The sequence below is a fragment of the Corapipo altera genome, unplaced genomic scaffold (genome assembly GCF_003945725.1).
Source record: "Corapipo altera isolate COAL_440 unplaced genomic scaffold, ASM394572v1 0, whole genome shotgun sequence".
Classification (NCBI taxonomy): Eukaryota; Metazoa; Chordata; class Aves; order Passeriformes; family Pipridae; genus Corapipo; species Corapipo altera.
Window position 1 is genome coordinate 15,462,811 of NW_020884872.1, and position 13,294 is coordinate 15,476,104.

Below are 13,294 nucleotides of genomic sequence, written 5' to 3' on the forward strand. Positions count from 1 at the left end.
TCATTGCTAAACAGAAACCACTCTGGGACACATTTTAGAAGTTGAAAAAGTAAAAGTGCATTTGTTGAAATGTATATATTTAATAAACCTGAGAAGAATTTTAATATTAGATGCTTATGAAGATTTGGTAAATGCAAGGAAAGGGGAAATGGGAAGATCAGTGCCTGGGAAATAGAACAGGTTTGCAAAGAAATAGGCATTACTTTTTGCCAGAAAAACTTGGCATTAAAACCATACACCAGCAAAGCTGAAGCATTAAATACACAAATCCCCTCCCTTTCTCTACAAGTTAATCAAACAGATTTAGTCAACTACAAACAGACACGATTCCTGTTAAATTTCCTTTGGTAACAAAACAGTTTTGAAAATTGCAGGTCAGACTGATACTACGTCTGTCAAGCTTTTCATGTCTTTCCTCCTAAATCCTCATTACTACTAGAGAGAGAGCAAAATATTATGTACCTTAAAAGGTCACAATTGATGCTTTCTTTTCAAGTCTTTTTTTATACTTACGTATGCACACAAACATATGCACTTTGCCGGAAGCTTAACTGTTTTCTCCAAGATATGAACAACTGAGCTTTGAGGTTTTTATTGGCAGCTTTAACATAGTATTCTGCACATAAGAACACAACTACCTACCAGTTTGATTAAGATTAGTACAGCTCTGGGAATACTGGGGTGACTTTATTGACAGAATAATTATTACTTAATGCCTTACCTGTTCAAAAAATATCTAGTTCAGCGTTAATCAAAGCTGCCAACTTGTTGCCCAGCAGCATGAAACATTATGTTTAAAGATTCTCAGAAGTGACCAGTACTTTTTTGATTCATCCTGTGGCTTTCAATTCCTTATTTTAAGAATATGTGTATCACTATACATTGGAATTGTATTCTACAAGAGTATTCATGTTGAACTCGATAGTAACTGGAAGATCACATATAGGAGATCTCCAGTTATTTTTTTTCTCTTCCTCTGCCCTTTTGGGTCCTACGAATTTGTTCATTTATTATCTGAAAATCTGTTTCATCTTGCGAGGTAATGATATGCTCATTTTACAGATTAATAAAGGAGTAAAACTCAATTGTCTGGCTGAGGCTACTCACGTAGCTACTACTTTTGCAGGCAATGCAATGCTAACTTCTCAGTGCTTTATTGAAATGACTCTTACAGCCTCCTTCAATAAATTCTTCCCGACTAGTAAAAAGCTAGCACCAGCCTTTTGAGTGACTTCACCAGTGCTGGCAAAGTGTAACTAGAAATGAAAACCAAATCACAGAATCATAGAATGGTTTGGGTTGGAAGGGACCTTTGAAGATCATCTCATTCCAACACCCCTGCCATGGGCAGGGACACCTTCCACTAGACCAGGTTGCTCTAAGCCCTGTCCAACCTGGTCTTGAAGACTTCCAGGGATGGGGCATCCACAGCTTCTTCAGGCAACCTGTTCCATGTCTTATCACCTTCTGAGCAAAAAAATTCTTCCTAATACAGTTTTGACCCAAAGGATGAAGATAACTACAAGTGTCACATTTTGAAAGTTGCACTGTCATTGCTATGTGATGTCCACCATAAGGCTGATGGAACATTTCAGGTTACAAGACTACCATGGAAACCTTTTCTGAAGGAAATGGGGGTGAGAGTGTAGAAATTGGGAGTACATCTGTTATAATTCAGCTTAATATTTTAATCAGTTAAACACTGCTCAGCTCAAGACAGGTCATACTGACTTACTGGAAACAAACAAAAATTAATGAAAATCTAGAAGCCTCTTGAAATCTTGCCTTTAAATAAACCACAGTTCTCCACAGCTGAAGCTTACAAAAAGTGCTTGAAAAACTGTAAAGAACCTGTCAAAATTTATCATGGCAGTTCTACAAACTGTACTTACCCAAGCAAGAGTTCAGGTGAGCGGTACCATCTGGTAGCCACATATTCTGTATAGTTAGCATTGCTTCCTTCAGAGAGGTTACGAGCAAAGCCTGTCAGAGAAACAGTATGAAATATTATAGCCCATTTTAAATACAATATGCACATCACCACTGATTTTGGCAGTAAGAGGTCACATCTATTTATATAGAAGCAAATTGTTTACAACCCCTGCTGCAGAATGATCTCTCTAACAAGTGCTTGTCTACTGAAATGCAAGCTTTTATTGATGCAACGGTGAAAGTCAGCATGTCTGTTTTAATGACTACCTTACTTGTGTACTCTCCTCACAAGTCTATGGGGTTTTGCTATTATTTTTGGTGCTTTACATAATCCAAACAGATTGACAAAAGCTACCTGTTATCATTACACCACGTAAGCTGTTGAACTATTACCTCTACTGACATGCTTGCAGAAGAAGATTCACAATATTAGAAACAATACACATGCAGGTGGAGTAGACTCTTCTGTTCATTGATTTTAATTACTACAGTCTCACTACCTTCAATTTTTTAAAGAGGTCAAAAAACTATGTATTATTCTTATTTAAGGACACTCCCTCCCTGACCTGGCAAAGAAAAGGGTCATCTCCTCAAAACTACAAAATGCAGGAATCTACCAAAGATCAGCAAAACTGTTTATATCTGCATTTGGCTCACTCCACATGTTTTGGTTTCCCACCTGCTTTAGCATCATTCTCACAGCAATTCTTCATGAATTAGGATCAGAAAGCAAGTCCAAATTAAATTCTTTCTCCACATCATTTTGTTAACAATAAAAAATATTAAGAAGTTATATTTATTTGCAATTGTACCAAAACTTCACTACTGTCTAAGGCATAAGAATTATGACCACTAGCTCAGAGAAGAGTACTGGAATATACACACACACACACACACAAGAAAATCCAGATGTAGGAATAATTTAGACTTTTGTTTTCATTCTCCTCCATTTATAAAATGTCAGCCAAAGACCACAGTAATGTTGTTACTGGATTCTTCATGTAGAAGTACTCTAGGGCAGATGTTGTCAGTGTTTTCAAAAAGTATCAAGATTCTTACTGTTTTCAAACAAATAATTACCAACAAGGTGAGATAGGATAGACAGATCTCAGCAGCAAGACTTCACATGTGTAGGCTCCTTACTACAGCTCAAACCAAGACAAGCTTTTGGGACTGAAATGCAGAAACAGCATTTTCAAAATGCTTTCTTAGTGGCATGTGGCATAAAAACTCAGTCAAAATTCACTTTAGTGAAATCACTATGTCTTTCCATTATTGCATGAGCAATGAAGAAAGAATAAAATTCCAAAGTGTCACAGAAGTACAACGCACAACTTTATTTTCTGAATCAATTAGTGCTACTTAAATGTGATAGTCATTTTTTGTTATGAGTTCTTTTGCAGAAGCCACCAAAATTGCCTTTCCCACACAACTATGCTTGTAAAGTTCTAAACTTTTTTTTTTTTTTTAGATTCTGAAAGTGTATCTTGTTTGGCAGTTTAGTGTGAAGAAGCCCAGTTCCACTCATCCCTGTGGAACACTAATTTACTCCAAGTTGAAGTAACAATTTGGACGCAGATTATTATTATTAGACTAGTGATTATAGAAAACAATTATAAATTTGTTAATTACACAGGTTACAGCTGTTACTTTCTGCAAGATACCTTTAAGTTCAAGAGTTAATAAACTAAAAGGCACTTATGATGAGGAACCGATATTTCAAAGTTGTTCCAAAATAATCATAATTAATTTCTGTTCCCATAAAGTCTAATGAACATTACTGATGCTGTTCGAGAAAAGCTGGAAAGGAATTTTTTATTACTTGTAACATGGGGATTGAATAAATTTGGAAACATTACTATATTTAGAACTGCTTAGGCAGCCCTGTTTCTGTTTCAAATTACATGAGCTATCTGATTAATCTTGCCAATGAAAAATCTTCCATTCATGTGTTTAAACAACAGAGAGGAGATAACCAGGAGCTACACTGAGAAATGGGACAGTCAAAATGTGGGAAGGCCCAGATTGAAGAGAGGAGGAGGAAGAAAGAGAAAAAAGTGTCACATGATAGAAATAAACATGTGCTAAGGTAACACATGAGCTTGGCAGCACATGAGCCCTTGTGCACTGGAAGAATCAACAGGTCAAGGATGCATCCTCCTCCCTACAGGGTAGTCTATTGGAACTTGGTCACAGTCAGGAGCTAAAATAGTCTGAGAAATCAGCCCTCAGCTTTACAGCCTGGGTGCAGCACAGATTTGATGCAGCAAGACAGAAAGTAAAATTATCATAATGGACTTCAGTGTCATTTCTATATTGTTGGGTGATATAAGAAACCATTTTATAGATTCAATACTGCTCTGACTCTGTGACACAATCCAGAATGATAATGGACAGAACTAACAATTCAGGAAAGCATAATACCTTTCTAAGGGAACAATTTTTTTTGGTTATGATGAGAGTTTGCTTATTGTTCCTTCCTCCAATTGTGCTGAGGTATCAGGTATATAAAAGTAAGAGAAGGAAACAAGGGAGAAGATTAGACCAAACTCTAACTAGTGAGAACGAATAGATTAGAAGATGAAGACAGGAGGCAATCTGGGTGAGAGTGACTATGGAAACAATAGCATTCCCGAATGCATCATGATGCAAGAAGAAATAACAAGCAAAATCAGAAATTTCAAGAAAGGACTTGAAACAACTCAGAACATGGTAGGAGAGATGACAAGGAAAAAGGTGTAAGGAAAAAAGGAGGAGATTGTCAGTTTCTTACAGAGAAATAAGGCACATTTCAGTTAGACATAAGGTAAAGTATTCTAATGTTAATGACATGTAAGTACTTTAATAGATGCCTAAGAACACTAGGGAACCTCCATTATTCAGAATTTTAAGAATAAGCTAAGCAAACACCTGTCAAGAATGACAAAGACATTCTTAATCCTTTCTCTGAGTAGGTGGAAGAACTAGAGGATTTCTTGAGGTCTTTTCCAGTCCTGTGTTTCATGATTTCTATGCTTACACATCATACTGAGATTAAGAGATTGCTAAAACAAGTAATTTTGAAGCCCTGGTGTTGAAACAGCAAACACACCAGTCAGAAAACCTAAGTACTTCCAAACAGTCAGATGCATCTGCTGTAGTCGGCACTTTGTACTGTTTTCTTCTTGCACTTCTATTGGCAGAAATGACACCCACACAACATGTGTCTGGGCAAGCACAACATTCAATCTCAATTTTATCTAGCACGGTATGTACAGAACACATGGCACAAGGACTAAGAAGAAATATCTTGTTAAAAATTTATGAACTTTTCTATTCAAATTGTTTTTCTCCACTGGGCTATTGGAAATGGATGCATAGTCCTTTTCTTTGCATTTGTAATCACATGAGGAATGTGACACTGTATGTGACAAGTACCTGTGTTCCAAAATATGATTTAAGTTAGGTAGTCAGACAGCATATGTTAAATCATGTTAAAAGGCAAATTTTTACATCCTAATCTGTGCATGTTCAGGAAACATCTGTGGCTAACACCATTCTGACATGGATTTTACAGTCATACATTAAGTTACTAGCAATAATGTCAATTAGCAATAACGCTAGAAACTTAAAACTGATTCCATATTAGAAGAGTTTCTCGGAATTTTAAATTCAACTAAATCTGAAAGGTTGATTAAAATTAAAACTAACCCACATGAACAGTAAGAACAACAGAAATTCTCTTAGTTTGCCTTCCTTGATACTGTGCTGATCACTCTGAGTACATTGTGATTGCGTATCCTTTCCAACAGCACAGAGAGAACATGGCTGGAGCACATAGTGTGAGCAAGCCAACAGACCACACAGAACGTCACTGCTAACAGAATTCACATCATCTACATCTAGTGCCAAAGCAGACATCCAAAACGTGATCGTACCATTTGTCCGGCCTTATATTTTCCTGCAATACTGCTGCACAGAGGATGTTGAAACAAGTCCACATGCAAAGATTTGTTAGGTGATAGCATATGACAACTCTAATGGTGTTACTTTCAAGGAGGGACATCCCCATTCCAGAAAAAACAAGGGAGGGAGGGAAGCATGTGTGGGGTCAACTGTTCCCTTCAGGACACACTCATGCCCACATTGGCTATTCCTGCCTCTGATGAAGTTAGCCCACAGTGGAGCAGGCATTGTTCAGGGACAGGCACTGCCCATGTGCTGGTTGTTTAGCTCTGCATAAGGAGCTTCTGGTCCCCAAAGCTGATGTGGAGGGTGAAGCAGTGGAGAGGGAGCAAAATGTAATCTACACAAGCCTTCACTCCTTGGAGAGGCCTGGCCCTGCCAAGCTCATGGGGTTTGTTTGGCAGTGGCAAGGCCTTGATAATCAGTGTAGAATGAGGGAAAAATCCTGCCCCACCAGCTCTGGGCTTTGGTCAATGGTGCCAGGGCAGCCACAGCAGTGCAGACAGGAGGCCTGTGGATACTGAAAAGGCAAAGGCAATGAGGGCACCACACAGCAGTACCCTGGTGTTCTGTTAGAGCTGTGCAGTTCCTTACACTGGAGAATAAATGGCTCTGAATTCAAAGAACTCGTATGGACCAAATCTTCTAAGGTTTTTCCTAGAACAGTTATTGTTTCTGAATGCTTAAGCAAAAATGCTTTTAGGATTAAATGAAATAAGAAGCATTGCAAATGAAAAATGCCTTTCTTGTGTTCCTAAAAACATATTCCATTCTATTTTGTTAGCAGTTCTTCTTTTCATTCAAAATTGCAGAGGTTTGAAATGACAGCTTTCAAACTGTTCTCACTGAGAAGTGCCTCTGGGGTAACACTATGGAATTGGCTTTTATTTACCAAGTGAAACTGTAAGCTTTTCAGAGGGAAAAATATTTTATTCTGTATTTATGTAGCATTTAGAATAAAAATACAGAGTGTACACTCTTCCCTGTTGTCTTTTGGGAATTACTCACATGGCCGAAGTTTGCCTTGTACTGGGGTGACAATTCTTCAAGGCCTTAAAGCTGACATTGAACAGGCATTGGTATGTCAGGAAACATCAGAGTTAACATGTACAGCTCTAACTCTAACATCCAGTCATTCAGTCATTAAACATATGTGGACATCTGATTCCTTAATTAGGTAACAAAAAAAGTTGACCTATAACTACACACATAGCAGTCCACAAAAGCCAGTGGTTCTAAAAATACATAAAAAGTATAAATCTGTTGTGCCTTTACTAAACATTAATGAAGAATTATCTTTTCTTTCAATACACAGGCCAGATAAACCCACAGATTTGCTAGCCTCCTAATCAGTTTATCATCTCTGCTGTTCTCAGCTGTGTGTCAGCAGCAGCACTAGCAAAAACCTTGTTTAATAGAGGAAGAGAGAAAGGCAGTATTTGTATTAACGTGTTAACACAGGTATTTCACAGGGTATGCAAATTAAGCCCAGAGATCTTTCAAATTAAAATACTAGCCCCAAACCTGAAGCAGTAATCAATTCTGACTGTTAAAAGGTTTTTAAACAGCACATACTGTAGAACTCTTACATAATAAGGCAAAACTCCACTGCAAAAGATTTTCTTTAAAAAGGTGAGCAGCAGCTATCTATCTATTGAACTTACCAAAGTCACACAACTTCAGAACATCATTGTGGCTTATTAAGAGATTCTCTGGTTTGATATCTGAAGTATCAGAGTAGATGTGAAAAAAAAAAAAAGAGCTGTTAATTTCCCTTTAATTTTGAACTTTGTCAACAAATATTATTTCATTATAATGTATTTAGAGATATTCACGCAATCATAAATGAAGCATTACAAGAGCAACTGCTGAAACAGCTTCCAGCAATTCAGTTTGTAAACAGGCAGAATTAATTTTCTGCCTTTTGAAGTCTTTTTAAGTGTTTCCCAACAAAATATGGGAAGATAAAATGTGCTTACAGATATTCCTGGGCAGCAAACCAATATGCATAATATTGCATATTGCAAAATTATAGAAAGAACTGATATTTAATTACCCAGTTAACCAATAAAATGTTGTGTGTTGTGCTCAGCATTTTTGGCTATAATGATCATCTCGATCATCTCTTGTAATTTGTTTAGAAAAAAGTCTTGTCTAGTTTTAAGCCCTTTTTTTCATTCCTATATGGATATTGCTGTATACATACATGATATATTTTTCAAACTGTATCTTACAAAATATTTTCAGACTCTTGCTTATGTTTGATTGGTCTTAAATATAAAAAGCATATTGTATAAGAATGTTAATTTAATGGAAACATTAATTAGAAATGTTACTCTTGCAAAGCCACAAAGCAAAATACAATTTTATTAAATCAGGATAAAAGACATAAAACTAGATAAAATCATACACCAAGATATGTACTTTAAGTGCTTGAAGCTTAGGGGAGCTGGGAGGATCTGCGTTAAGATGTAAAACATGGGAGACCAAGTTTTAAGTTTTGGATTTTTTTTCTCCTAGTATTCTATTATCAGATTCAAAACTGAACTGACTGACCACCACGAAAGGTTTAAAAAATTCCTTTTCCTTAGACAATGTCCGTACTTCAGTTTCACTTCACAGTTTTTATATCATGCCCCAAAGACAGTGGACAGCAAGTTTTATATGTAGATGAATTTAGTTGTAAAATTATCTGAAGTTACACAGCAGACTTAAGATCCAGTCCAACTGAAAATTTTTTTCCTGTTGATAAAAAGTGATTGCTTCTATTTATGTTAAATACAAATTACTTTAAGCTGTAACATCTTTCCCTAAAGAAAAACAGCAAATTCCTACAGGGGGTTTAATTTCATATGGAGAGCAACATACTTACCTCTATGAACAATATCATTCTTATGGCACCAATGAATTGCTTTAATTAGCTGGTAGATGTAGCTTTTCACTTTTTCTGGTGGAACTCCATTTGGCATTTCTTCTAGCAATTCAAGCATATTCTAAACATTTTAAAGAAACATTATTTAAAATATCTATACTCTAGTTGCTGGAAGATAACACGCATTCAGCCTTCTGAAGCAACATACTTAGGCTACAGAGCCTGGTTATGGAACAGTAGTTTAACATTCAAGGAGTGTATTTTAATCATAAGCATACTCCTAGCTGTTTCATAAACATTAAAGGTGAACCACAAGTAAACCACAAATTCTTAAAAGACTGTCATGAAACCAGTTATCCTAACACATCTAAAATGTCATTTAGTTACAAAACATTGCTTTAACAGAAACACTAGGTCAGTGTGTCTGTATGAAAAGTTTAGCAAAGCACAGCATTTTGTAAGTACACAACAGTGCTTTAACAAACTATTTTTTTCATTCTTTAGTTCTGCTGCTTTGACATTGCAGGGCCATGATTAATCACAAACCGTATCTGTATATGAATGGGTATAAAGTCAGTTAGTGGAAATGAAGTAACATAAAAATGCCTCACAGAGGCATAAATATTAACCTAGGGAGTGTCCTATAGCTGTGTATTAGCTATAGAGATCCTAGACATATTGGCACTACAGTAACTATGGCCATATCAACTGTTTTATGGATATACCTAGGAAAGAAAATAAACTTCCTGTTTATACTAGTAAATTTCTTCTTTGAAAAAGAACACTTAGATTCCCATTATGTTAGCAAATGTCTCTAATTTTGCACAATTAGAAGTACAGTGGAGTTTGTACACTGAATGAATGATAGACAGCAGCAGCACACTTGAAGAGAGAAAAGTCTTATTTATTGAACACTGAAATAGAAGTATTTTGGCTATATGGCCCTACACAACTCATTTAATTAAGGATTTGAGTATTGTAGATTTTTCATTTGAAATAAATTTACCTTGTCTTTGACAAACATTTTCTTTAGCTGTATAAAAATATTTTTTAGGTTTTTCTTGAACGATATTTTAATGAACACAAATACAAGACAAAACAGAGACTTTGGTGATATGATGATACGATGAAATGTTTGAAAACATTTCTAAGTTTTGCAATCTATGAAAAAATACTGGAACTTATGTGCTTGAGGATAAGTTTTCTTAGAAATACACTTCAGATCTGAGAAAAGGAATTTTCTGTTAAGGAACCATATTGATTTTAGTTAGACTCTAGTCCACACAGAAGGCCACAGACCTGGACAAGTAAAAAAATTAGTATTACAAGTACAAAACAAAAGAGTAGCATCAACACAGCAAGACATAATCCAATAAGAAGACAATAACCAAGGGGATGATGAAAAAAGGAGATTAGACTAAATGTGAATTTAAGTAAACTGGATTTCAGTATTGCAGAGCTAAGATTTCCCCGAAAGACACAAAGTGCTCATCACCAGTTAAACAAAAAAATTCAGTTTTTACTACATCACATTTTATTTAATTCCTTCTACTCTCCTCTCATCCAAAAAATACAGAAATTATCCTGGTCTTTGAAGAAATGATAGTGAATATTATTTAAATTATTAGAAAAGAAGAAACATTCCTGGCTGTGAAGTTCCACTTAAAAGAAAGGTGACCATTAATACAGAAATTACATTAGACACAGACTATATGTGATGCCTACCTTTATCATTAAATTCTTTTATTCTGATGCAAATAATATTAGATATTGCAGCCCGGTGTTTTTACTGATGCTAACAATTTTTGAAGCATACCCCTCATCAGATCAATTAAATATCTTTTACTTATGCTGCTCTTCCAACCCACTACTACACAGAGCTTAGCCAAGTCAACTATAACAGAAAATTAAATGTTTGTGCTAAGTTGGTGTGTGATCAAAGACATTCCATGTGTCTGGAACAACTACAAGGAACATGGGTGAAACAAGTCAAGATTTGAATGTTAGATCTAAGTAAGATTCACCACATTAGAAGTTGCTGATCTGCTGGTGAAAACCAAAACTGATTTCTGCCAAACTGTGGGCTAATACAGGTCACCTCACATTATGCAAGGAAGTTATACAACAAAAGAAATTGTTGACTAAGGTAAAGGAGACATAGTATTTAGGGGTGAGAAATTTTTAGACAAGACTGAAGAGGACTAGCACACAGCTAGACTGCAACATCACGCTGGCAGGATATTAAATGAAAATTTAAATCAAGGGAGCAGTATCTCATGAAGGCAACAGAGATACACATGTTTAAGCTTGCTTTTTTTTGTTTTGTTTTTTTTTTTTTTTACTCTGTGTATCTGAATACCATCTCATTTTTGCCATGAAGAAATGCTAACTGGTTAGCATTCAGAGCAAAGGTCTACCTCCACCATGAGGTTGCTAAAATAACAAAAGACTAATCTGTTCTAGGTTGTTTCTCTCTGGAAACAGACCAGGATGCTTGGCAGCAGTAGTCCAACCTAAGGAAATTTTGGAATAGTTTCAAAATGAGGTCAGGACTGGAGATAATGACAGTGATCTTTGCCAAATCCCTCTAAGCAACTATTGATAGTGGCCTTGTTACAGAAATACACAAACAAATCCTATTTTTAACAGGGAAGGATGGAGAAAGTCGAAAGAGATTCCAAGGTCAAAAGTGTATGATCCTGTTTTGAAAGACTACGTCAAGATTCATTACACAACATAACACAGGACAGTTATCCAGCTTTACAATTAAACTGGATTAAAGAGTTCAGATGGAATTTTTTCTTCAAATCATATGTATTCCAGTCTACATAATTTGTTGACATTTGAGTTCATATATATGGAAGAATTTTTTTTAAGAAGTACCAACACATGATCTAAAAACAGTAGTAAAGTTATCAGTGTTGCTTTCTCACAACGGATGTCTAATTACAAATCAGATGTATTAAAGTTTCTGCTGTTTCTCTTTATAGAACAGAATAGCTTAATTTTTAAAAATAAAAGCAATTTTAAAGACATTTTCAGTAAGCTGGTGATTTAACTGTGGCAAGCATACTACAAACTCAACTCACTTTTTCCACATATTCAAAAACTAAGTATAATTTTCCTCTTCTTCTGAAGGCTTCCTTCAACTCCACAATGTTCTCCTGTTTCAAAGTGCGAAGCATTTTAAGCTCTCGTAAAGTGGTTTCTTTGACTTCTTCATTTTCTGGAGTGCAAAGTAAAAGTGACAGAGTAAGCTTATTACAAAACAAGCAAATTTTAAAACCCAAACACAGATTTGTAAGTCCTGTAAGTTCCCCACAAGGCTTCCAAAGGAAATTCAGCAATGCCAGCACAGTGTAGCAGCTACAGAAGGCAGCAGAGTAAGTATTGATGCAATGAAGCCTTGAATCTAATTCAGAGGAGTCCAGAAATTTAACTGTTTTGACAATTTAATTTAACTGATTTGACAATTTAATTCTCTGAAAGGTGTTCAAGAAAGGAATGTTTTACTAATGCTCCATACACTGTTTATCATTATAGGGCCTTGAACTAACTGGGTTCTAAAGGACACTGCTAATGAAATGTGAAGTAAACTAGACTACATTAGGTTTTATTTTTCATTTAGTAAAGTGAAATCCATTAATTCAGTAAATTTGCTCATGCACACGTAGAAATAGGGTTCTTAGCCTCTTGGAACTGTTATCCACAACAGAGAGATATTAAATGAGATGTGCTTGCATAAATTCCAAGCTAAATCACATCTGCAGGTCATGTACCACAAAGACAGTCAGAGGCAGAGGAATTAAAAACAAGGAAGAGAACTTGTTTTTTGAGGGCAAAAGGCAAAACCAGGTTTGTAGGGGAGAGAGAATAACACAGATCATGCAAATGCAGTAATCATCAACAGAAGAGAGGGGGAAAAAAATAAAAAATTCAAGTGCAGCAAGAGGGAAGAGGAAAATAAAATACTATAATCACAAATGTTTTGATTAAAAATATATAATTTAGAGCAATCTAAATCTTTTCATTTTAAAACTGAGTGCTTGATGTTGGCTTGCATCAGCCTGATTGCATAATCTCATCTATTGCGAGACAGACTCTTTTGAGCGCATTTAGCATTCATATGTCAAAAAACGGCAAAGATTCAGTGAAACAAAAGTGTCAATAGAAACAATTACAGAATATTCAAATTTCTAATGAACTACCACATTAACAAGACAGATGTGAAATGGGCTGAATCAAACCCGTCAAAAGAACTTCTGTCATATTTCCAGAAACTCGTAAACAACTAGCTACAACTCTGAAAAGCAGTCATCAGTCATGTAAACTGACATTATGTAATACTCTTGGAAAGCCAGACCTAATGGCAATGTTGCATTTTTTGTTTTCATTTTTTGGTAGAGGGGCTAATACAATAATCTTGTTTGGGGCTTAATTAAAACTGAGATTTATTGCCTATGATCTGTACTGAATAGCCACAGCAAGTTCCAAAAAGAAATTCTGAAGTACATTCATTACTTGGTCAAGATGGTCACCACAATT

The 13,294-nt window shown here is 35.7% G+C and overlaps 1 protein-coding gene across 2 annotated transcripts in view; it reads right to left on the reverse strand.

Annotated features, from left to right (window-relative positions):
- Positions 1–13,294, reverse strand: part of CDKL5 (cyclin dependent kinase like 5) — a 131,450-nt gene that overhangs the window by 39,487 nt on the left and 78,669 nt on the right. For both annotated transcript variants that reach the window (XM_027638015.1, XM_027638005.1), the window contains exons 5-8: positions 11,839–11,975; positions 8,750–8,870; positions 7,542–7,601; positions 1,893–1,983 (exon numbers count right to left, since the gene is read on the reverse strand). In XM_027638015.1, coding sequence (XP_027493816.1) covers positions 1,893–1,983; positions 7,542–7,601; positions 8,750–8,870; positions 11,839–11,975 — 409 coding nt within the window. The remainder of the gene's footprint in view (positions 1–1,892; positions 1,984–7,541; positions 7,602–8,749; positions 8,871–11,838; positions 11,976–13,294) is intronic.